Source organism: Bos indicus x Bos taurus, chromosome 2 (genome assembly GCF_003369695.1).
Source record: "Bos indicus x Bos taurus breed Angus x Brahman F1 hybrid chromosome 2, Bos_hybrid_MaternalHap_v2.0, whole genome shotgun sequence".
NCBI classification, from domain to species: Eukaryota; Metazoa; Chordata; class Mammalia; order Artiodactyla; family Bovidae; genus Bos; species Bos indicus x Bos taurus.
The window spans coordinates 34,542,017-34,569,600 of NC_040077.1; the positions used below are offsets into that span (position 1 = coordinate 34,542,017).

Sequence of the window (27,584 nt, forward strand, 5' to 3'; positions counted from 1 at the left end):
TCCTTCTATTCCTGCTTTCTGGAGAGTTTTTATCATAAATGGATGTTGAATTTTGTCAAAGGCTTTCTCTGCATCTATTGAGATAATCATATGGCTTTTATTTTTCAATTTGTCAATGTGATGTATTACATTGATTGATTTGCGGATATTGAAGAATCCTTGCATCCCTGGGATAAAGCCCACTTGGTCATGGTGTATGATCTTTTTAATGTGTTGTTGGATTCTGATTGCTAGAATTTTGTTAAGGATTTTTGCATCTATGTTCATCAGTGATATTGGCCTGTAGTTTTCTTTTTTTGTGGCATTTTTGTCAGGTTTTGGTATTAGGGTGATGGTGGCCTCATAGAATGAGGTTGGAAGTTTACCTTTGGAGAAGACTCTTGAGAGTCCCTTGGACTACAAGGAGATCCAACCAGTCCATCCTAAAGGAAATCAGTCCTGGGTGTTTATTGGAAGGACTGATGTTGAAACTGAAACTCCAACACTTCGGCCACCTGATGTGAAGAGCTGACTCATTGGAAAAGACCCTGATGCTGGGAAAGATTGAGGGCAGGAGGAGAAGGGGATGACAGAGGATGAGATGGTTGGATGGCATCATCAACTCAATGGACATGGGTTTGGGTGGACTCCAGGAGCTGGTGATAGACAGGTAGGCCTGGCATACTGCGGTTCATGGGGTTGCAAAGAGTCGGACATGACTGAGCAACTGAACTAAACTGATGACTGTTTATGTACATAATTAAATTGTATTCTGTTTATAATATTAATTCTGTTCAAAAATAATAATTTCTACTTCTAAGTGGTGAGTTTGGGGGGTTATTGTTTTGTTTTGTTTGCCTTCTTTATACTTTTTTATATTTCTTGGATTTTCCTAACTCAAGTAATTTTTTGTTTTAAAATATTGTTTTAATAACTTTTAAAACAATAAAAACTATTTTAATTTTGGGAATAAACATAGAAATCTCAAGTAGACTAAGAGAGACCAGTGGATAAAACAGAAAAAATACTAAGGAAGACTTCTCTGAGAAGCCACAGGAAGGGAGATGAGAAAAGAGAAGGAATATCTAAAAACAAAGGTATAGTCAAAAGTTTTACAAGCAACTGAGATTTCAAAAGGACATGTAGTTGGCAATTAAGAACACCTTTTTAATAGACAGAATGCATATTAATAAACCTTAACAGAAAATCAAAGTGAGATAGCATGAGAGAAGCAATCATTATTTCAACTTAGCAAACATGACTTTCATGTTCATGATCAGTACTACCATCATTTGCATTAGAGTATCAAAAAATGCTTTCCCATTATATTGTCATCCTATTAAATAATAGCAATTTATTATTATAAGAAAAAATTGAGTTATGCAGAGGAAAAAATAGGTATAATTCTAAATAATTTAGCTAGATATTATAAATCCTTTTGGTAATAAGACTGTAATATGTTATTCATAAATGCTCCAAAGGTAATTTAGAAGCAGGTTTGAAAAGTCAAAAGGAATATTAATAGTTAAGGACATTATGTATAATCTTAAAGTTATTATATATAATATACAATGTATAATACATAATGAAATATTACTCAGCCTTAAAAAGGAATGAAATTTTGCCATTTGTAGCAACGTGGATTCATGAACCTAGAAAGCATTATGCTTAGTGAAAGAAGTCAGAGAAAGACAATACTCTATGTTATCACTTATATGTGGAATCTAAAAAGTAAGATGAATGTACATAACAAAACAGAACAGATTCACAGATACAGAGGATAAAGCAGTTGTCACCATCAGGGAGAGGGAAGGGGGAGCAGCAAGCTAGGGGTAGAGGATTAAGAGATAAAAACTGCTATGTATAAAGTAGATAAACAACAAGGCTATATTGTACAGCACAGGAAATTATAGCATCCATTTTGTAATAATATTAAATGGAATATAATCTATAAAAATATTGACTAACTGGCTATAATCTGAAGTAAATACAATATTGTAAATCAACTAAACTTCAATAAAAATGATATTCATAATATTCCTGCTGCAGAGACAAGATAAAAGCTAAATTTATCAGCAGAAAATCAAATTTTTATTTTTTTTTAATCATGCTTTCATTTGTTTTGATTTTGTGTATTATCTTCCCAACTGAAGCTCTCAGTTGGGATATAGATGATAGAGGAGTAGAGAGAGAAAGAAACGATACTTAGTTATTTTCATTATGCTTTCAGCAGTCCTGACAAACTAAGGGTAATAGGGATGACTAGGTAGGTTAGGAAAGAGAAATGATAGAATGGGGTATTGTCATCAGAAGAAAATATAAAAGAAGATTCCAAAAAGCAACCTCAGAATACCAGTACACAAAATGGAATTAATTCTATTAAAGTTCTAGTGATACTATTAATAGCACTGATAAAAGTATCAGTTCAGTTCAGTCCCTCAGTCGTGTCTGTCTCTTTGCACCCCATGGACTGCAGCACGCCAGGTTTCCCTGTCCATCACCAATTCCCACAGTTTGCTCAAACTCATGTCCACCGAGTAGGTGATGCCATCCAACCATCTCATCCTCTGTCGTCCCCTTCTCCTCCTACCCTCAATCCCTCCCAGCATCAGGGTCTTTTCCAATTCTTTGCATCAGGTGTCCAAAGTATTGGAGTTTCAGCTTCAGCATCAGTCCTTCCAAAGAACACCCAGGGCTGATCTCCTTTAGAATGGACTGGTTGGATCTCTTTGCAGTTCAAGGAACTCTCAAGAGTCTTCTCTAACACCACAGTTCAAAAGCATCAATTATTTGGCATTCAGCTTTCTTTATAGTCCAACTCTAGCATCTATACATGACTACTGCAAAAACCATAGCTTTGACTAGACGGACCTTTGTTGGTAAAGTAATTTAATATGCTGTCTAGGTTTGTCATAGCTTTCGTTTTTTCTTTTTTTTTAATTAATTTATTTTAATCAGAGGCTAATTACTGTACAATATTGTAGTGGTTTTGTCATACATTTGTCATACATGTCATACATGGCTGACATGAATCAGCCATGGGTGTACATGTGTTCCCCATCCTGAACCCCCCTCCCACCTCCCTCCCCATCCCATCCTTCAGAGTCATCCCAGTGTACCAGCGCTGAGCACCCTGTCTCATGCATCAAACCTGAACTGGTGATCTGTTTCATACATGATAATATACATGTTTCAGTGTGTCATAGCTGTTCCTCCAAGGAACAAGTGTCTTTTAATTTCATAGCTGCAGTCACCATCTGCAGTGATTTTGGAGCCCAAGAAAATAAGGTATAAAATAAAAGTATAAATGTGTATAAAATTATAAAATGTGTGATAAAAGTATGCTGCTGCTGCTGCTGCTGCCAAGTCGCTTCAGTCGTGTCCGACTCTGTGCGACCCCATAGATGGCAGCCCACCAGGCTCCCCCGTCCCTGGGATTCTCCAGGCAAGAACACTGGAGTGGGTTGCCATTTCCTTCTCCAATGCATGAAAGTGAAAAGTGAAAGTGAAGTCGCTCAGTCGATTCCGACTCTTAGCGACCCCATGGACTGCAGCCTACCAGGCTCCTCTGTCCATGGGATTTTCCAGGCAAGAGTACTGGAGTGGGTTGCCATTGCCTTCTCCGGTGATAAAAGTATAGATGTCTATAATACAGAATGGGGTTTCCAAGTGGCGCTAGTGGTAAAGAACCCACCTGCCAATCCAGGAGACGTAAGAGATATGGGTTCAATCTCTGAGTCGGAAGAGCCCCTGGAGGAGGGCATGGCAACCCACTTCAGTATTCTTGCCTGGAGAATCTCATGGACAAAGGAGCCTGGCAGGCTAAAGTTCACAGGGTCACAAAGAGTTGGACATGACTAAAGTTACTTGGGAAAGGAAAACGACAAGGTTCTATATTGTCACTCTATTTAAGTTACATGCAGAGTACGTCATGCAAAATGCCAGGCTGGACCCATTGGCAGGCTCCAGTGGATCACAAGCTGGGCTCAAGATTGCTGGGAGAATATCAACAACCTCAGGTATGCAGATGATACCCCTCTAATGGCAGAAAGTAAAAAGGAACTAAAGAGCCTCTTGATGAGAGTGAAAGAGGAGAGTGAAAAAACTGGCTTAAAATTCAACATTCAAAAACTGAAGATCATGGCATCAGGTCCCATCGCTTCATGGCAAATGGATGGGGAAAAAGTGGAAGCAATGACCGATTTTATTTTCTTGGGCTCCTAAATCACTGCAGATGGCTACTGCAGCCATGAAATTAAAAGATAGATACCTAGACAGCATATTAAAAATCAAAGACATCACTTTGCTGACAAAGGTCTGTATAGTCAAAGGTATGGTTTTTCCAGTAGTCGTATACCTATGTGAAAGATGGACTAAAGAAAGCTGAGTGCTGAAGAACTGATGCTTTCAAAATGTGGTGCTGGAGAAGACTCTTGAGAGTCCCTTGGACTGCAAAAAGATCAAACCAGTCAATCCTAAAGGAAATCAACCCTGAATATTCATTGGAAGGATAGATGGTGAAGTTGAAGCTCCAGTACTTTGGCCACCTGAAGCAAATAGCCGGCTCATTGGAAAAGACCCCGATGCTGGGAAAGATTGAGGGCAAAAGGAGAAGAGGGCAGTAAGAGGATGAGATGGTTAGATAGCATCACAGAGCCAGTGGACATAAATCTGGACAAACTCCAGGAGATAGTAAAGCACAGGGAATTCTGGAGTGCTGGGGTCATAAAGAGTCATACACAACTTAGCAACTGAACAACAACAAAAAAATCCAGAAATTTAAGAACATCATCTCTTTCAATTACTATTTAACATTTACTATCATCATTATTTATTGCAATTGCTATTTTAAATGTAAACATTTATGTGCAAGGTGGCCACTGTAATTTTTCCCAAGGAAGTTTACAGCTCAAGTGCCCTTTTGATAGCACCAGTATGTAAACCACCTTGGAAAATAAAGAGCATAAAGCAGAAGTTTTGCTCACTGCTTGTATACCATTAGCACGCAATTAATATTGGTGAATGATGATGACTTCACAAGGGAAGTCCAAATTGATTGGTAGCCCACCTGTGCTTCAATTGTGAGGGGATAACCTGTGGAGGTTCTGATCACATGCAGCTAAGGAGTTTTAAAGTAGGATAGCTCTAGAGGGAAGCTAGTAGAAATAGAGATTGAAGAATTTAATCAAGAAGTAGACTAAATTGATTCCTTCACAATGTCACTTTCAGAATACTACTCCCATACTATTAAACTTTATAACAAAATAATCAACTCATTTAAGTCTCAGATGTCTGGAAAACTCAAAAGTATAGTGTTAATATAAACATATTAAGAAGCTTTAATCATTTGTGGTTTGTCTTCAAAGTATTAAATATTTTTGAAGAAAAATATAGAAGGATTAAAGGAATAAATTCTTTGCTGCAAAATACCCTATTTTAATATTTATAGGATTATATTTAAGGTAATGAAAAGGGATTTCTTTTCATCTATTGTATCACTAAAATAGCAAATGACTGAAAATTTTACATATACACACACAAATATACAGTTCTCCTTATTCACAAAGGATATGTCTTAGGTCACATTACATAGCAAATACTTCAAATCTGTACTGTGCCTTTGATAAGTAGAGAATAGGTAGTAAATAGAGACAGATTTATAAGGAATAATGAGGGAGATTAAGAATATATGCTCTTATTCTAAAATCAGCTGCCTAAAAACTGACATTGTAAACTAGGGATGGAAAAAATACAACAAGGACTCCTAAATTATTAAACCACAAATTTGCTGGATTTCTTAGTCACATATACACATTAGAATATTTGTTACTATTACTATCCTCATGCAAGGACATACTTGCAAATGATATGACTATTTGCAAATGATCTAATAAGCCATGACCAAATTTAGAAAAATAGATCTTTAAAATTTACAATATACTCCAAAAACAGACTATAAATAACTATCAAGCTACCACTCCAAACAGAAAAAATATCACAAATAAATTTATATATCAAAATAAAGATGTGGGTCACACACAAAATTCATGTGGAACAATTAGTATGAAGAAATATGGAACATGATGTATAGCTCACCTGGGAGTTAATTTTAGGAATAAAAGTAATTCCATTATTAGACTGTTTAAAAACAAACATTCTCTTATTTAGTTTTTATTTTTAGGATACCCAGGAGAAAAATAAAACAATTCATTGTGAAATGTACATAGGTAGCCAAGATATTCAATTAGGAAATAAAATTTACTACTGGCTATTTTTTTTTTCTGGTATCTTCACTTTTAGACTATCTGCCCAATTCCCATCCTCAAATATCTAAAGTGTGTGGCAGGCAGAATGTACAATTTTAAATGGACCTATGTAGTTAATTTACTCCACTAATTATTACCAATGGACCAAATACCAGTTAGAATTTCTCCATCAAGTGACATAGAACCTGTATCACAATATTAAATTGCACAAAAGCTAGCAACCAAAAATAGCAGGAAAAATGATTCTTTCTTTTTCAAATAAAAGACATTTGAAAACTAAACAATAAGATTATTCATTCTGTGGTACAGCAGAGACAAGAATTTAAAATAAGAGAACATGAGGTTATATTAAAAATTGTCTCCAAAGGGATAGAGCTCTTCCTTTTGTGTAAATGAATCGGTCTAATGGGAATTTACTAGTTTTAAATTTTTCAAATTTTTGCAAAATTATTTGGAAAGCTATTGAAATGCAGGTACTATAAAATTCTTTATTGCTTCATTGGATAATCTCAACTTTTTAAAAATAGTTATGACTGAGTAAATATGCCCCAGTCTTCCAGTTAATACACATGTTGCCCCATTCAGTCACCTAAAAAACAAGTCTCCACATTATGTTTATATAGGTTTTAAAAGCCCAGATCCTTGAGTGTCTGAATCCCTGCTATTACACTTGCTAGTCAGGGCCTCGGCAGCCCAGTCCTTTGGGCTTTGGTTTCTTTATCCATAAAATTGAGATGATAATAGCACTTACCACACTGAGTAACTTTAAAAAATTAATTCATTCTTCATTATTTGACTTACCTTATGCAAATATTTAAACTTCATTTCCAGTCACTCCTTAACCTGCATGTACACAATTCCAGTGTGTTAGCCACACCATATTTGCCATTCCCAGCATATGATAAATCCTTCCTTCTTTGTCCTCAGAACTCTCATTCATCCTTTTAAGCCCATCTCAATCTCTCTGAAGGCAACTTTTGTTTCTCTTACCAGAATTCATTTTTGCCTTCCGATGACAATTTTTAGAGATTAAAAAAATCAGAAAGAAAAATATATAAGCCTAATTTTTTGATTTTTCTCTATTTTTTTAAATTATTTTTTACTTTCGTTGAAAAATATTAAAATCATAGGATCAGCAATTATCTTCTGTTTTTTAGTGAAAAATACTTCTGACATTACAATAATTATGGTCAGAAAAGCATTTTAGTTATCTTAAGAGCACAGGAATGCATTAGGTGAAATGAAGGAAGTGGGAAGGTATTATCATTGATAAAATTATGTTGCATGACAGCTTTGCACTACATATTTTACTTATATTTTCTCTGGACTTTGGGTCCACAATATTTTGAATGGTACTAAAAGAAGTAAACTAGTAAGCCTAATTTTTTGTCTAAAATAAAGTGAGCAAAAGAATATCAAGGTATAGGAATAATTTATTAAATCCATGACTTAAAAGTATTTTGCTCTCTGCTAAAAGCTACATAAAATAAACAAAATGTCTTTTTAATTTAATTTGTAGGCCAAGATTTAAATATTAGCTTAACTTTTCCATTAAAGTTTAAAATTTATGAATTCCTGAATATCTAATTAAGATGTAACTAGTTTTATTTATCTTGGTACAGTGCATAATCAGAACCTCCTGTATTTACATGTTAAATGTTTGAAAGGTAATTAAATATTTGATGAGTGTTGACTATGCATCTAATTATATTACATAAACTTGACTTCTTACATGTTTAGTGACATATTATTGAATTACATATAAATGAGATTCAATGCAACACATTTTTTAGTATCTATTGAGTATAAGAAAAAGTGCTGGATAGATACCATGATATAATGCAAATAACAGGTAAAACAAAGATTTGTTTCTGGACAAGCTTGTAATCAAATAAGAATGATAAGAAATATATACGTAATAATAATATATGAAATGATGTACATTCAGAAAGAGTTATCTGAAGGAGGAAGATAATTATTCTGCCAGGAGGGATCAAGCAAACACTAATGGATGGGTAGGATGAAAATTCTATTCTTTGTGGAGAAGATGAGAAGGCACCAATTTGGTATTGTTGTTTAGTCATGAAGTCAGGTCTGACTCTTTGCAGCTCCACAGACTGTAGCCCGCCAGGCTTCTCTGTCCATGGGATTTCTGTTCAGGCAAGAATACTGAAGTGGGTTGCCACTTCCCTCTCCAGGGGCTCTTCCCAACCCAGGATCTAATCTGCACCTCCAGCATTGCAGGTGGATTCTTTACCACTGAGCCACCTGGGAAGTTCCCAATTTGTGTGCTTAGTTGCTGAGTCGTGTACGACTCTTTGCAACCCTGTGGACTGTGGCCCACCAGGCTCCTCTATCCACGGGGATTTTCCAGGCAAGAATACTGGAGTGGGTTTCCATGCCCTCCTCCAGGGGATATTCCCAACCCAGGGATCAAACCCAGGTCTCCTGCATTACAGGTGGATTCTTTACCACTGAGCCACCTGGGAAGCCCCCAATTTAGTATGGAACAACTAAAAGGTTTTGAACACAAAGTTTCTAATAATATTCTTAAGGTTTTACTGCCTCCTATATGTTTTCAAGATGTAGAAAATAGCGGGTATTATTTTAGAAATATGTGCTAAAAACACAGAAAACAAATTGTATCTCACTCACTAAAGAATTTATTTATATATATCAATGATTTTGGGTAAAGTTTAACCTGTGAGGAGGGATGCAAGCTGTAACAAGTATAAGGTTAGGCAACAAAGGAATATGAAGGATAAAAGGGCAAGCATTCTATGCCATATACAGAAACTAACTCAAAATGAATCAAAGACCTAAAGGTAAGACCCAAAACTATAAATTAGAAGTAAACATAGGAAAAAGCTTTATGACATTGGACTTGGCAAGTATTTCCTGAAAATAACACCAAAAACATAGGCAACAAAAGCAAAACTAGACAAATTGGACTACATCAAAACATTAAAATTTTATGTGTACCAAAGGACACAGTCAACAGAGCTAAGGGGCAATCTACTGGACAGGAGAAAATATTTACAAATCATGTATCAACAACAACATTAAAAATACAAATAATGCACGAAAGACTTGAATAGACACTTCTCCAAAGATGACACACAAATGTCCAACAAGCATGTGAGAAGATGTTTCATACCACTAATTATTAGGAAAATGCAAATGAAAACCACAATGAGAAATCACCTCACATCCATTAGGATGGCTACTATCAAGAAAACTTGGAAAACTGCAAGTATTAGTGAGGAGGTTAAAAAAAATGGAACCCTTGTACAGTTTGGTGGGAATGTAAAATGGTGCATAAACTATGAAAAACAATATGACAATTCCTCTACAAATTAAAAACAACAACCCTTGTTGTTATTGTTCAGTCTCTAAATTGTATATGACTCTTTGCAACCCCACGGACCACAGTACACCAGGCTTCTCTGTCCTCCACTATCTCCAGAGTTCGCTCAGATTCATGTCCATTGAGTTCGTGATACTATCTAACCATCTCATTCTCTGCCACCCACTTCTCCTTTTGCCTTCAATCTTTCACAGCATCAAGATCTTTTCCAATAAGTCAGCTCTTTGCATCAGGTAGCCAAAGTATCAGAGTTTTTCCAATGGATATTCAGGATATTCCAAAGGATATTTTTCCAATGGATATTCCTTTAGGATTGACCCTAGGATCCAGCAAGTCCATGTAGGGGTATATACTCAAAAGAATTGAAAGCAGGGTCCCAAAGAAATATCTGCATATTCATGCTTATAACAGCACTACTCACAACAGCAAAGAGATGAAAGCAATTATGTCCATTAATAGATGAATGGATAAATAGAATGTAGTATATACGTACAATGGATATTACTCAGTCTTCATAAGGAAAGTAAGTCTAACACATGCTACAACATGGATAAACCTTCAAGACATTATGCTAAGTGAAATAAATCAGTCAAAAAAGACAAATACTGCATGATTTCACTTACATGATGTGTACAGGGTAGCCAAATTCATGGAAACAGAAGGTAGAATGGTGGTTGCCAGGGGAGAAGGAAACGGGGAGTCGTTGCTTTACAGAATTTCAGTTTTGAGGATGAAAAAGTTCTGGAGATGGCTTATACAACATTGTGACTAGGTTTAACAACACTGAACTGTACACTTAGAATTGGTTATGATGATAAATTTTATGTTATGCTTTTTTACCACAAAGAACTTCTATTTCATATCAAATAAGTATCTATTGGTATATTTTATCCATGTTACTAAAGAAGCTCTTCAAAAGTGGTGCTCCTGTCTTTTCCTTTAACTACACAAAAGGAGAAACTACCACACTACCTCCATTACCCTCAGAAATGCCACCTTTCTGTCTGGGGCTCTCACCTTGCCCATGTTATAATATATAATGCGACCAGTTGATTTTTTCTGAACCATGATGGCTACTTCATTGCCCCTGCACTACTTTCTGATGCAGGGTAATCAACTTGGGAATCACTAACAGATTTGTTTATTCTTTGCATGCATCACAACAGAATCCTCTACAGCATCCTCAAATGCTGGAATATTTATCTACTCACTATGATCTGGGAGCAAAACAAATACTTATAAAACCAACATAAATAAGGTTTTCCTCATTTTTTAAAATTCTATAATATAATATTATGCTTGCATTCTGTGATGTTATTTTCAATCACCAGTGACTCGGTCACAATTATTCACTTCTGGGATTAAAATTCCCACTATAGACATCAGCAAATGAAACAAATATGATTTATCCAATTGTGTTTTTTCAATCAGAAATCTCTTTTAAAGCATTGAGCACTGTTATGTGCATTTCCTAATCATTTCCAGTAAAAGGAAATGTATGTAATATATGTTAACACAATAATTAAAATGACCTTATAAAATGACCTTATTTTAGCATTATGTATTTTCCATTCAAAGGGACCATTTACCATTTTACATTAGCTATTTATAAATTTCCTTCTCCAGGGGATCCTTCCCGACCCAGGGATCGAACCCAGGTCTCCCACATTGCAGGCAGACACTTTACTGTCAGGGCTACCAAGGAAGCCCCATTTATAAATTACTAACTGTTAACTTGCATTTATCTGTGTGTGGATTATCAATCATAATCTTTAAACCCAAGATGATTTTTCCCTGGAATAGAGTATATTCGTACACTAAATTCTTGTTTTGTTAGGTTTTCTTGTGTGAGTTAGTGAACATAAGCATAGTTTAAGTCATGGTACAACTTAAGTAGGACAGTAAATACACTGCTGAGAAAAAAGCAATAGCATTTCAAATCTAAAGAAAAATTACCTTTATATTACTCATTACTGGGTTAGATTTTTCAAGTTTCTGCTTATTTTAGTTTATATAATAAACATGGATAGCACGCAAATTACTGAGCCCACCCAGTAAGTATAAATTTTCTAGACCTCGGGGGTTTTCTGTGAATCAAGCGAAGTGTCAGGCATAGAGTAGGTATAGTTTGAAAGTTGTCTCTAGATAGTATATTACCTCTCCTCTTACTTAATTGTTGTAGCTAAAGGTAAGACACAAGAATAATTAATTTAATTGTAATTTAAGTGGCTACATTACAATTCTTAAGGGGAATAAACACTTTAGACTGCAGTAGATTATTAGGAGCTATCTCCAATTCATTTTACTTCAGATAATTTGGGTATCACTTTTCAACAAAGAAATGAAAAATACTATATACCTTGTATCCCACTAGTAATAATCATTGTCTGTTTCACCCCCTTCATTGGCTCAGCCTAAAACTATACACTTTACTACAAGGTCAAAGCTAAAATACAGGTCTCTTGATTTTCCGTCTAGCCCTCTGTTTGCTAAACACCCAGCTGCTTGATAAACGGAAGGCCAAGGAATTTTGAGTGCTATTAATTCCAAGATTTGAAAGTCTGCATTTGAAAGTCTGTAGAAATTGCACCATAGTAACCTATTTTCTTCCCTAATTTTCTCATTAAATTTTCTTAATATAAAAAATATCAACTAATGGTGTGCACACATTAATTGTGGTATAATAATAATTGCCAAAGAATGCTTAAACAACCACACAATTGCACTCATCTCACACGCTAGCAAAGTAATGCTCAAAATTCTCCAAGCGAGGCTTCAAAGTACGTGAACCATGAACTTCCAGATATTCAAGCTGGATTTAGAAAAGGCAGAGGAACCAGAGATCAAATTGCCAACATCCGCTGGATCATCGAAAAAGCGAAAGAGTTCCAGAAAAACATCTATTTCTGTTTTATTGACTATGCCAAAGCCTTTGACTGTGTGGACCGCAATAAACTGTGGAGAATTCTGAAAGAGATGGGAATACAGGACCACCTGACCTGCCTCTTGAGAAATCTGTATGCAGGTCAGGAAGCAACAGTTAGAACTAGACATGGAACAACAGACTGGTTCCAAATCAGGAAAGGAGTACATCAAGGCTGTATATTGTCACCCTGCTTATTTAACTTATATGCAGAGTACATCATGAGAAACATTGGGCTGGATGAAGCACAAGCTAGAATCAAGACTGCTGGGAGAAATATCAATAAGTTCAGATATGCAGATGACACCACCCTTATGGTAGAAAGTGAAGAAGAACTAAAGAGCCTCTTGATGAAAGTGAAAGAGGAGAGTGGAAAAGTTGGCTTAAAACTCAACATTCAGAAAACTAAGATCATGGCATCTGGTCCCATCACTTCATGGCAAATAGGTGGGAAACAGTAGAAACAATGACAGACTATTTTGGGGGGCTCCAAAATCACTGCAGATGGTGACTGCAACCATGAAATTAAAAGACGTTTGCTCCTTGGAAGAAAATCTATGACCAACCTAGACAGAATATTAAAAAGCAGAGACATTACTTTGCCAACAAAGGTCGGTCTAGTCAAGGCTATAGTTTTTCCAGTAGTCATGTATGGATGTGAGAGTTGGACTATAAAGAAAGCTGAGCGCCGAAGAATTGATGCTTTTGAACTGTGGTGTTGGAAAAGACTCTTGAGAGTCCCTTAGATGGCAAGGAGATACAACCAGTCCATACTAAAGGAAATCAACCCTGAATATTCACTGGAAGGACTGATGTTGAATCTGAAACTCCGATACTTTGGCCACCTGATGCAAAGAACTGACTCAATGGAAAAGACCCTGATGCTGGGAAAGATTGAAGGCAGGAGGAGAAGGGGACGACAGAGGATGAGATGGCTGGATGGCATCACCAACTCAATGGATATGAGTTTGAGTAAGCTCTGGGAGTTGGTGATGGACAGGGAAGCCTGGAGTGCTGCAGTCCCTGGGGTCTCAAACAGTCAGACATGACTGAGCGACTGAACTGAAATGAAAAATTGCCAACACTTATGTAACTCCTGCACTGGGTACTATTCTAAGTATTTTCCCCTTATTTCTCACAAGAACTTTAGGAAACACATTCCATTGTTATCTTTATTTTAACAACAGAGAAAAAAACTGAGAAAGTGAAAGTGAAGTCTCTCAGTCATTTCCGACTCTTTGCCAGGCTCCTCCCTCCATTAAATTTTCCAGGCTAGGTCCTGGAGTGGGTTGCCCTTTCCTTCTCCAGGGGCTCTTCCTGATTCAGGGATTGAACTCGGGTTTCCTGCATTGCAGGTAGATGCTTTACCATCTGAGCCACTAGAGGAGCCACACAGAAGCTAACTAATTAACTAGCTAAAGGTTCTGTACCATATAAGGGACAGAGCTGATATTTAAACCCAGGATATTCTAGTTCAGAATCTCCCTGCTGAATTATCTAGTCACACAAATGATGCCTTGAGCCCTCTCTCACAGATATCGCAATAAAACTAGAACACCAATTGTCCTTAACTCCCAGTGACAGTCTACTCTGACAACACAGACTGAGTGAGATGCCTCTCCTGTCCTCCTCTGTCACATAGCCCCCACCCAAGATGCTAGTCTGTCATAAATTTTTTTCTTTTCATTTCCCAATTAATTTTAACTCCTTGAAGCAAGGGTTACTGAAAGACTGGCACACAATACAGTATAGGAATACAGGAGAGGTTCAGTAAAGGTCTGTTGAATGAATTAAGGCTCTCATTGTTTGCAGGACTGCCTCCTGGCTCTCCAGACTACACCAAAACAGTCATATCCAGGTCCCACCACCACCACTACTCTGATTCCAACTTTTGCAGTTCTCCACATTACTAAAACTTCACATCTCTTTGAAATACCAATAGGTATCCCCTTCCCCCCAAAAGTCTTACCTTCTAAATCTTCTTTCTCAAAGTGTGTTTTGAGAATAGAACGAGTTCCACCTCTATCCACAACTGCTTCTTCATCATTTCTCTGGAAGAGAGAGAAAGAAGACTAAATGATAGTACTATATAGTCTCTTAATTTCAGAAAATAAATTTTAATGTGACCTGATAATTTAGAGGTCTAATTTAGTAACATAAACCTACTTGCACATGACTATTCTGTTTGATTATCAAGTGTTAGTTTACAAAAGAAAAGACTAAGATTAATTTGACCACACTTTCAGAGAAGGAATGTCACTTGATTTTCCATGAAACTGAGGGCAGTCAAACATTCTAGTTGGCATCATTTGTTAGTGAGATGAAAAACAGAAAACAAAGAGTTATCCTGTCAATTTAGTAACATCCATTTTTATCTCTGATAAAGAATTCTTGCTAACAAGATGACACTTTGAACTGTACAAAAGCAATGTGAAAATCATTAATATTAACGCCACTAGTGCTATGGTAGGGACAAATAATTCCATTGCAGTTATAAACATGGTTGAGGAGAACTAACCTCTTGAAAGCAATTAGCAGCAATTACTAAATGAAGTACAACTCTAGTGACTTTGCTTCAGTATAAGGCATTTTATTCAAACTGAACTGTAAATTACAATCATATGCATTAAACCTTCATTCAGTTTCTCTAAATTTTTTTACCTATTTAGAAGAACTGGACATAGGCTCTGTATTTTGAACACTATACACATACTCAAAACAGTAGACTCAGTGATTAGGTATTCAGTAAAATAATGGGGGAGGTGTGAGTATATTGCAGTTTGACCATGTAGGAATGGACAAAATACTGAATGAAGAGAAATACAAATTATTTACAACTTGTATCTGATGGTGAACATCTATGTAAAAACTGCCTTAAAAGTGAACACTGGGCACAAAAGGAGAAATGAAAGGTAGAATAAATTTGAATGAATGTTTCAAGATCTATGTCTAAGCTTATTCCAGTTTATAACTATTAGAAAAGTAAAATATTTTTGTTTCTTCTTTGAAAGTCTTTTAACTCCTGATCATAATCTTAATAAAGATTTGTCCTCCATGTTCAGCAAATCAGTACTTTCAGCTGTAGGATTATAAACATGGGAAAAGTGAAAGTGTTAGTCACTCAGTCATGTCTGACTCTGCGACCCCTTGGACTATAGCCCACCAGGCTCCTCTGTCCATAGGATTCTCCAGGCAAGAATACTGGTGGGTTGCCATTCTCTTCTCCAGGGGATCTTCCTGACCCAGGGACTGAACCCAGGTCTCCTGCATTGCACACAGATTCTTTACCATCTGAACCACCAGGGAAACCCAAATTATAGACATATTTCAATCTAAAAAGATCAGCTCTCATATGCTTCAAACGCAGCAAAATATGTAGCAGAAGGACATGCTTTATACCCTGTTGTCTTTCTGACAACTTGTGCTGACACAAGGCAGGGTAAAGTCTTTGAAATTAGAATTAAAGAAACTTACAATATAATGAGAGAAAAAATTAAAATGAAGATAGATTTCAGAACCCATTGCTCTTCTGTTTGGCAAGGTTTAAGAAAATCTGTTGGTTTAAGCAATAACAGCAATAGCCAAAGTCGAGACATATCATTTTCCTGAACCAAATAAATGCAAGCTTCAGCCTATTTTGAATCTGCTCTTGATACATTTACAAATGAAATTTATCCTCTGTGCAAGACATTTTCAAATATATGTCACATTGGAATACAACTCTGCCCTCTGGGGTATTGTTAGGAAGAATGCCAAAAGCTAAGTCATGCATCCTTGTTCAAAGGTCAGAAAGAGCACTGTTCCACTATAACTCAAAATGGCAGTCTCTGAAAACAACTGCCAAATGGAAAGCTTTATATAGAATATATGAAGATGTTTTTCCCCGTACATAAATATTTGATTTTGATTTCAAAGATCTGAAGCAATTCTCAACTTATACAAAATGTTTTTTCCCCTTATTTATATAAAGCATGTATACTCTCTGTATACAAAATTTAATTCTCTTGAATAGCTAATGTTAAGATACTGAGATAAAATAAAATTCTGCATCAGAAGTAGAAGTAGAATCTAAATAGGAAATAGCTGATTGATTAAATACTATGCACGTTACAAACAGAAGTGACCTAATTTTAATTTTTCTTTAAAAGAGAAAGAACTAGAAGCTAGAATATGAATATAGCTCAATGTAAGTGACTCATTTTGTAGTTTCACATTATCTTCTTTATTTTTTTAATTTAAATTTATTTATTTTAATTACAGGCTAATTACTTTACAATATTGTATTGGTTTATACTCCCTAGTTGTTCCATATTTGCAGCTAAAAATTCCGAAGATATAGATTAATGCTAATACATATACTGAAATTCCTCAACTTTGGCTAGAGCTCAAAAGATTGCTTTGATATTATTCAAGACTTTTAGCAGAGTAGTCCCCTTCCCCCATATGACCAGGAGCAGGTAAACATGAGGTGTGATATAGGGAAATGCAGAGCAACATATGGCCCTGGGTCCAGTCTATGTGCTAATCCCAAATAGAGCAATAAGTAAAATTTTTACTTCATCTTGAACTGTCATTATCTTTAGAATTGGTGAAAATCAGATATATATATATATGTGTGTGTGTGTGTGTGTGTGTGTGTGTGTGTGTGCCCTAATTTCCATATGTATTAATATTTACTCATCAAGGAGCAAATTTTAGCACTACGTTAGAGAGACAACACATAAATATATTATGTGTTGCCTTTCAATACAGTTCACCTTTTCTATACTGTTGGGTAAACACTTTTAAGATGGTTGAGCCCAGAAAACAGAGTTTTAATTGGGTGGGGGAACATGGCCCATACTGAAAAATACATATCCCAACACAGTCACACATTCATATACAAGTAATCAAAAGTTTCACAAATTAGCATTGATTCTTCCTACAAACGATGCACTCTGATATTTTCTGTTCAAGGGTATACTACTTCATTCAGAAGTCCTAGTCACTACCCATTACATTTATGTAAGGACTGAAAAATGGCTTGTGACCTGAAATTTGAAAAGCATTGGTATAGACTATGACCCTGGGACAGACTAACTCATTCACACAGAAATTTCTTCTAGAATTGTTTATAAATATCATCAGCTTTAAGAGTATGCAAAAAACACCTTTTTCTGATTTACCATGGCTCTTGTGCACAGTCATCAGTGGAATAAACTTTTCTGGTTTTACAAGCTAAAATCTAACAGCAATCCTCTGGGCAGGAAAATTGAAACTTTTTCATGTCCTTTTGATAATTCTCATCTCATTTGAAATGGATTAATAGAGGAGGAAGCAGTTCATTTTCTTTTTTTTTTTTTTTTTTTTTTCATCCCCTGTCATCCCCTTCTCCTTCTGCCTTCAATCTTTCCCAGCATCAGGATCTTTTCAAATGAGTCAGTTCTTCCTATTAGGTGGCCAAAATATTGGAATTTCAGCTTCAGCATCAGTCCTTCCAATGAATATTCAGGACTGATTTCCTTTAGGGTAGACTGGTTGGATCTCCTTGCAATCCAAGAGACTCTCTAGTCTTCTCCAACAGCAAAGTTCAAAAGCATCAATTCTTCAGCAGTCAGCTCTCTTTATAGTCCAACTCTCACTTTCATACATGACTACTGGAAAAACCATAGCTTGACTAGACAGTAATAGCTTTGATTATTACTTTTTTGGCAAAGTAATGTCTCTGCTTTTTAATATGCTAACTAGGTAGGTCATAACTTTTCTTCCAAGGAGCAAGTGTCTTTTAATTTCATGGCTGCAGTCACCATCTGCAGTGATTTTGGAACCCCCCCAAAATAGTCTCTCACTGTTTTCATTGTTTCCCCATCTATTTGCCATGAAGTGATGCGACCAGATGCCATGATCTTAGTTTTCTGAATGTTGAGTTTTAAGCCAACATATTCACTCTCCACTTTCACTTTCATCAAGAGGCTCTTTAGTTCTTGTTAGCTTTCTGCCATAAGGGTGGCATCATCTGCATACCTGGGGTTCTTGATATTTCTCCTGGCAATCTTGATTCTAGCTTGTGCTTCCTTCAGCCCAGCGTTTCTCATGATGTACTCTGCATATAAGTTAAATAAACAGAGTGACAATATACAGCCTTGCTGTACTCCTTTCCCTATTTGGAAACAGTCTGTTGTTCCATGCCCAGTTCTAACTGTTGCTTCCTGACCTGCATCCAGATTTCTCAGGAGGCAAGTCAGGTGGTCTGGTATTCCCATCTCTTGAAGAATTTTCCATAGTTAATTGTGATCCACACAGTGAAAGGCTTTGGCATAGTCAATAAAACAGCAGTAGATGTTTTTCTGGAACTCTCTTGCTTTTTTGATGTTTCAACGGATGTTGGCAATTTGATCTCTGGTTCCTCTGCCTTTTCTAAATCCATCTTGAACATCTGGAAGTTCACAGTTCATGTACTGTTGAAGCCTGGCTTGGAAAATTCTGAGCATTACTGTGCTAGTGTGTGATAGAGTGCATTGTGCAGTAGTTTGAGCATTCTTTTGCATTGCCTTTCTTTGGGATTGGAATGAAAACTGACATTTTCCAGTCCTGTGGCCACTGCTGAGTTTTCCAAATTTACTGGTATATTGAGGGCAGCACTTTCATAGCATCATCTTTTTGAATTTGAAATAGCTCAACTGGAATTCCATCACCTCCACTAGCTTTGTTCGTAGTGATGCTTTCTAAGGCCCACTTGACTTCACATTCCAGGATGTGGATCAGATCATGAACTCCTTATTACCAAATTCAGACTTAAACTGAAGAAAGTAGGGAAAACCACTAGACCATCCAGGTGTGACCTAAATCAAATCCCTTATGATTATACAGTGGAAGTGACAAAGAGATTCAACATATTAGATCTGATGGACAAAGTGCCTGAAGAACTATGGACAGAGGTTCATAACATTGTACAGGAGGCAGAGATTAAGACCATCCCCAAGAAAAAGAAATGCAAAAACCAAAATGGTTGTCTGGTGAGGCCTTACAAATAGCTGTGAAAAGAGAGAAGTGAAAGGCAAAGGAGAAAAGGAAAGATATACCCATTTGAATGCACAGTTCCAGAGACTAGCAAGGAGAGATAAGAAAGCCTTCCTCAGTGATCAATGGAAAGAAATAGAGGGAAACAATAGAATGGGAAATACTAGAGATCTCTTCAAGAAAATTAGAGATATCAAGGGAACATTTCATGCCAAGATGGGCACAATAAAGGACAGAAATGGTATGGACCTAACAGAAGCCGAAGATATTAAGAAGTGGCAAGAATACACAGAGGAACTGTACAAAAAAGATATTCATGACCCAGATGATCATGATGGTGTGATCACTCACCTAGAGCAGTTCATTTTCAATTCGGAACTTTTTCTTCCTTATAACTGTTTACCATATTTTTTTTAAAGTAATCACTTTTTCTACCTTTTAAAAAAATATCAGATATTAGGATATTATGGTGTCCTATATATTCTCCACTAATCCTTACAGATCCACTTTCCACTCTTATTCACCATGCTCTGTTTCTTTACAGACTGCATTACTAGGATCCCTTGACTTTTAGCTTCCTATAATGACAGAGCACTATAGACTGGGACCAGAGAAACATAGTCCCTGTTGGACCATAGTTTGGCAATGACTGTGATCCATTATCAAAGAACAAAGCTCTTGTCATGTGACTTATACAGCTATAGATCTCACTGGTTTGCATTAACTACTTCCTTGCTCCTTTAGGCCTAGAAGTAGTAACAGTTTCCAGATGGTACACATTTCTAGAATTTGATTAAGGATTACCCTTTATCCTGCCTACACTTTTTAAAAAAATTTATTGGAGTATAGTTGGTTTACAATGCTGTATTAGTTTTGGGCATACAGCAAAGTGAATCAGTTATACATATATGCAGTCTTTTTAGATTCTTTTCCTATATCAGTTCAGTTCAGTCACTCAGTCATGTCTGACTCTTTGCGACCCCATGAACCGCAGCACACCAGGCCTCCCTGTCCATCACCAACTTCCGAAGTCCACCCAAACCCATGTCCATCGAGTCAGTGATGCCATCCAACCATCTCATCCTCTGTCGTTCTCTTCTCCTCCCGCCCTCAATCTTTCCCAGCATAAGGGTCTTTTCCGATGAGTCAACTCTTTGCATCAGGTGGCCAAAGGACTGGAGTTTCAGCTTCAACATCAGCCCTTCCAATGAACACCCAGGACTGGTCTACCTTAGGATGGACTGGTTGGATCTCTTTGCAGTCCAAGGGACTCTCAAGAATCTTCTCCATAGCAAAAATCAACAAAACCAAAAGCTGGTTCTTTGAAAGGATAAATAGAATTGACAAACCATTAGCCAGACTCATCAAGAAACAAAGGGAGAAAAATCAAATCAATAAAATTAGAAACGAAAACGGAGAGATCACAACAGAAAACACAGAAATACAAAGGATCATAAGAGACTACTATCAACAATTATATGCCAATAAAATGGACAACGTGGAAGAAATGGACAAATTCTTAGAAAAGTACAACTTTCCAAAACTCGACCAGGAAGAAATAGAAAATCTTAACAGACCCATCACAAGCACGGAAATTGAAACTGTAATCAAAAATCTTCCAGCAAACAAAAGCCCCGGTCCAGACGGCTTCACAGCTGAATTCTACCAAAAATTTAGAGAAGAGCTAACATCTATCCTGCTCAAACTCTTCCAGAAAATTGCAGAGGAAGGTAAACTTCCAAACTCATTCTATGAGGCCACCATCACCCTAATACCAAAACCTGACAAAGATCCCACAAAAAAAGAAAACTACAGGCCAATATCAGTGATGAACATAGATGCAAAAATCCTTAACAAAATTCTATCAATCAGGATCCAACAACACATTAAAAAGATCATACACCATGACCAAGTGGGCTTTATCCCAGGGATGCAAGGATTCTTCAATATCTGCAAATCAATCAATGTTATACACCACATTAACAAACTGAAAAATAAAAACCATATGATTATCTCAATAGATGCAGAGAAAGCCTTTGACAAAATTCAACATCCATTTATGATAAAAACTCTCCAGAAAGCAGGAATAGAAGGAACATACCTCAACATAATAAAAGCTATATATGACAAACCCACAGCAAACATTATCCTCAATGGTGAAAAATTGAAAGCATTTCCTCTAAAGTCAGGAACAAGACAAGGGTGCCCACTTTCACCATTACTATTCAACATAGTTTTGGAAGTTCTGGCTACAGCAATTAGAGCCAAAAAAGAAATAAAAGGAATCCAAATTGGAAAAGAAGAAGTAAAACTCTCACTGTTTGCAGATGACATGATCCTCTACACAGAAAACCCTAAAGACTCCACTAGAAAATTATTAGAACTAATCAATGAATATAGTAAAGTTGCAGGATATAAAGTCAACACACAGAAATCCCTTGCATTCCTATACACTAATAATGAGAAAACAGAAAGAGAAATTAAGGAAACAATTCCATTCACCATTGCAACGGAAAGAATAAAATACTTAGGAATATATCTACCTAAAGAAACTAAAGACCTATATATAGAAAACTATAAAACACTGGTGAAAGAAATCAAAGAGGACACTAATAGATGGAAAAATATACCATGTTCATGGATTGGAAGAATCAATATAGTGAAAATGAGTATACTACCCAAAGCAATCTATAGATTCAATGCAATCCCTTTCAAGCTACCAACGGTATTCTTCACAGAGCTAGAACAAATAATTTCACAATTTGTATGGAAATACAAAAAACCTCCAATAGCCAAAGCGATCTTGAGAAAGAAGAATGGAACTGGAGGAATCAACCTACCTGACTTCAGGCTCTACTACAAAGCCACAGTCATCAAGACAGTATGGTACTGGCACAAAGACAGAAATATAGATCAATGGAACAAAATAGAAAGCCCAGAGATAAATCCACGCACATATGGACACTTTATCTTTGACAAAGGAGGCAAGAATATACAATGGATTAAAGACAATCTCTTTAACAAGTGGTGCTGGGAAATCTGGTCAACCACTTGTAAAAGAATGAAACTAGAACACTTTCTAACACCATACACAAAAATAAACTCAAAATGGATTAAAGATCTCAACGTAAGACCAGAAACTATAAAACTCCTAGAGGAGAACATAGGCAAAACACTCTCTGACATACATCACAGCAGGATCCTCTATGACCCACCTCCCAGAATATTGGAAATAAAAGCAAAAATAAACAAATGGGACCTAATTAAAATTAAAAGCTTCTGCACATTGAAGGAAACTATTAGCAAGGTGAAAAGACAGCCTTCAGAATGGGAGAAAATAATAGCAAATGAAGCAACTGACAAACAACTAATCTCAAAAATATACAAGCAACTCCTACAGCTCAACTCCAGAAAAATAAATGACCCAATCAAAAAATGGGCCAAAGAACTAAATAGACATTTCTCCAAAGAAGACATACAGAGGGCTAACAAACACATGAAAAGATGCTCAACATCATTCATTATCAGAGAAATGCAAATCAAAACCACAATGAGGTACCATTTCACACCAGTCAGAATGGCTGCGATCCAAAAGTCTACAAATACTAAATGCTGGAGAGGGTGTGGAGAAAAGGGAACCCTCTTACACTGTTGGTGGGAATGCAAACTAGTACAGCCACTATGGAGAACAGTGTGGAGATTCCTTAAAAAACTGGAAATAGAACTGCCTTATGATCCAGCAATCCCACTGCTGGGCATACACACTGAGGAAACCAGAAGGGAAAGAGACACATGTACCCCACTGTTCATCGCAGCACTGTTTGTAATAGCCAGGACATGGAAGCAACCTAGATGTCCATCAGCAGATGAATGGATAAGAAAGCTATGGTACATATACACAATGGAGTATTACTCAGCCATTAAAAAGAAAACATTTGAATCAGTTCTAATGAGGTGGATGAAACCGGAGCCTATTATACAGAGTGAAGTAAGCCAGAAGGAAAAACACCAATACAGTATAATAACACATATATGGAATTTAGAAAGCTGGTAACAATAACCCTGTGTACGAGACAGCAAAAGAGACACTGATGTATAGAACAGTCTTATGGACTCTGTGGGAGAGGGAGAGGGTGGGAAGATTTGGGAGAATGGCATTGAAACATATAAAATATAATGTATGAAACGAGATGCCAGTCCAGGTTCGATGCACAATACTGGATGTTTGGGGCTAGTGCACTGGGACGACCCAGAGGGATGGTATGGGGAGGGAGGAGGGAGGAGGGTTTGGGATGGGGAACACATGTATAACTGTGGTGGATTCATTTTGATATTTGGCAAAACTAATACAATTATGTAAAGTTTAAAAATAAAATAAAATTAAAAAAAAAAAAAGAAAGTAAGTCAAACATCTGAAAGTACAAAAAAAAAAAAGAATCTTCTCCAACAGCACAGTTCAAAAGCATCAATTCTTCCACACTCAGCTTTCTTTATAGTCCAACTCTCATATCCATACATGACCACTGGAAAAACCATAGGTCTGACTAGATGGACCTTTGTTGATAAAGTAATGTCTCTGCTTTTTAATATTCTGTCTAGGCTGGTCATAATTTTCCTTCCAAGGAGTAAGCGTCTTTTAATTTCATGGCTGCAATCACCATCTGCAGTGATTTTGGAGCCCCGAAAAATAAAGTCAGCCACTGTTTCCACTGTTTCCCCATCTATTTGCCATGAAGTGATGGGACCAGATGCCATGATCTTAGTTTTTTTAATGTAGAGATTTAAGCCAACTTTTTCACTCTCCTCTTTCACTTTCATCAAGAGGCTTTTTAGTTCCTCTTCACTTTCTGCCGTAAGGGTGGTGTCATCTGCATATCTGAGGTTATTGGTATTTCTCCCAGCAATCTTGATTCCAGCTTGTGCTTCTTCCAGCCCAGCGTTTCTCATGATGTACTCTGCATATAAGTTAAATAATTAGGGTGACAATATACAGCCTTGATGTACTCCTTTTCCTATTTGGAACCATGCTGTTGTTCCATATCCAGTTCTAACTGTTGCTTCCTCAGCTACATACAGGTTTCTCTAGAAGCAGGTCAGGTGGTCTGGTATTCACATCTCTTGAAGAATTTTCCACAGTTTATTGTGATCCACAGAGTCAAAGGCTTTGGCATAGTCAATAAAGCAGAAACAGATGATTTTCTGGAACTCTCTTGCTTTTTCGATAATCCAATGAATGTTGGTAATTTTATCTCTGGTTCCTCTGCCTTTTCTAAATCCAGCTTGAACATCTGGAAGTTCATGATTCACGTATTACTGAAGCCTGGCTTAGAGAATTTTAAGCATCACTTTACTAGCGTGTGAGATGAGTGCAATTGTGTGGTAGTTCGAGCATTCTTTGGCATTGCCTTTCTTTGGGATTGGAATGAAAATTGACCTTTTCCAGTCCTGTGGCCACTGCTGAATTTTCCAAATTTGCTGGCATATTGAATGCAGCACTTTCACAGCATCAATTTTCAGGATTTGAAATAGCTCAACTGGAATTCCATCACCTCCACTAGCTTTGTTCATAGTGAGGCCCACTTGACTGCACATTCCAGGATGTCTGGCTCTAGGTGAGTGAGTACACCATCATGGTTATCTGGGTCATGAAGATCTTTTTTGTACAGTTCTTCTGTATATTCTTGCCACCTCTTCTTAATATCTTCTGCTTCTGTTAGGTCCATACCATTTCTGTCCTTTATTGAACCCATCTTTGCATGAAATGTTCCCTTGGTATCTCTAATTTTCTTGAAGAGATCTCCAGTCTTTCCCATTCTATTGTTTTCCTCTATTTCTTTGCATTGATCGCTGAAGAAGGCTTTTCTATCTCTCCTTGCTGTTCTTTGGAACTTTGCATTCAGATGGGTATATCTTTCCTTTTCTCCTTTGCTTTTTGCTTGTCTTCTTTTCACAGCTCTTTGTAAGACCTCCTCAGACAGCCATTTTGCTTTTTTGCATTTCTTTTTCTTGGGGATGGTCTTGATTCCTGTCTCCTGTACAATGTCACAAACCTCCATCCATAGTTCATCAGGCACTCTACCAGATCTAGTCCCTAAATCTATTTCTCACTTCCACTCATACAGTCATAAGGGATTTGATTTAGGTCATACCTGAATGGTCTAGTGAATTTTCCACTTTCTTCAATTTCAGTCAGAATTCGGCAACAAGCAGTTCATGATATGAGCCACAGTTAGCTCCTGGTCTTGTTTTTGCTGACTGTATAGAGCTTCTCCATCTTTGGCTGCAAAAATATAATCAATCTGATTTTGGTGTCGACCATCTGGTGATGTCCATGTGTAGAGTCTACTCTTGTGGTGTTGGAAGAGGGTGTTTGCCAAGACCAGTGCTTTTCCCATACAGGTCATTACAGAGAACTGAGTAGAGTTCCCTGTGCTATAGAGTAGGTCTTTAATAATTATCTATTAAGCAAGCCACTCCAGTACTCTTGCCTAGAAAATCCCATGGATGGAGGAGCCTGGTGGGCTACAGTCCATGGGGTCACTACAAGTCGGTCGCGACTGAGCGACTTCACTTTCACTTTTCACTTTCACGCAATGGAGAAGGAAATGGCAACCCACTCCAGTGTTCTTGCCTGGAGAATCCCAGGGACGGCAGAGCCTGGTGGGCTGCTGTCTATGGGGTTGCACAGAGTCCGACACGACTGAAGCGACTTAGCGCAGAAGCAGCAGCAGTGTACATGTTTCATCCAAATTAGTCCTTTCATTAAATATTTTTCTCACACTTTTTGAGTGACAATCTCTTTCTTGCTATGACTCTGATTCACATGTCACATTTATTTTAATGATTAAATACTATGACATCAAGTTTTGTAGAGATGAACATGTAATCAAAATGGCCACCTACATACAGAACTTTAACTAAAAAATATCTGTCAAAAACACTGTCTAATTTTCAACTAGGTATATTTGTCTTTTTTTTGCTTTTATTTCTCTTGTCTTTGGAGACAGATCCAAAAAAAAATATCGCTACCATTTATGTTATAGAGTGTTCTGCCTATGTTCTCTTCTAGGAGTTTTATGGTTTCAAATCTTAGATTTGGATCGTATCTATTTTAAGTTTGTTTTTCTATATGGTGTGTGGAAATGTTCTAATATCATTCTTTTTTTTTTTTTTTTAAATCTCATTCTTTTACATGAAGCTGTCCAGGTTTCCCAGCATTTCTTATTGAAGAGATTGTCTTTTCTCCAATTGTTTTTTGCCTCCTTTTTCATAGTCTATTAATAATTGATCACAGTCAATGGCTTTATTTCTGAGCTTTCTATTCTGTTCCATTGATCTATGTGTTTGTTTTTGTGTTAGAACCATGCTGTTTTTATTTCTGAAGTTTTGTGGCGTAGTCTGAAGTCCAGATGCACATTTCCAGCTTTATTCTTTTCTCTCAAGTTTGCTTTACCAGCATTATTTACACTAGCCAAGATACAGAAGCAACCCAAGTGTCCATCAACAGATGAATGGATAAAGAACATGGGGGTATGTATATACAATGAAATATTATTCAGCCATTAAAAAAATGAAATTCTGCCAATTGTAACACTGTGCATGGGCCTAGAGTATATTATACTTAGTGAAATAAATCAGAGAAATACAAATACTACATTTCACTTATATGTGGAATTTAGAAAATAAAGCAAATGAATATATAGAACAAAACAGAAACAGACACACAGATAGAAAACAAACTAGTAGTTACCATTGGGAGAAGGAAGGAGGAGAGGCAAGATAGGGGTATGGAATTAATAAGATACAAACTACTGTGTGGATCACAATAAACTGTGGAAAATTCTTCAAGAGATGGGACTATCAGACCATCTGATCTGCCTCTTGAGAAATCTGTATGCAGGTCAGGAAGCAACAGTTAGAACTGGACATGGAACAACAGACTGGTTCCAAATAGGAAAAGGAGTACATCAAGGCTGTATATTGTCACCCTAATTATTTAACTTATATGCAGAGTACATCATGAGAAACGCTGGGCTGGAAGAAGCACAAG

The 27,584-nt window shown here is 36.8% G+C and overlaps 1 protein-coding gene across 11 annotated transcripts in view; it reads right to left on the reverse strand.

Moving 5' to 3' along the window:
- The window catches only part of SLC4A10 (solute carrier family 4 member 10), a 343,332-nt gene that overhangs the window by 200,683 nt on the left and 115,065 nt on the right, over positions 1-27,584 (reverse strand). For all 11 annotated transcript variants that reach the window (XM_027559338.1, XM_027559409.1, XM_027559355.1 and 8 more), the window contains one exon: positions 14,505-14,586. In XM_027559338.1, coding sequence (XP_027415139.1) covers positions 14,505-14,586 — 82 coding nt within the window. The remainder of the gene's footprint in view (positions 1-14,504; positions 14,587-27,584) is intronic.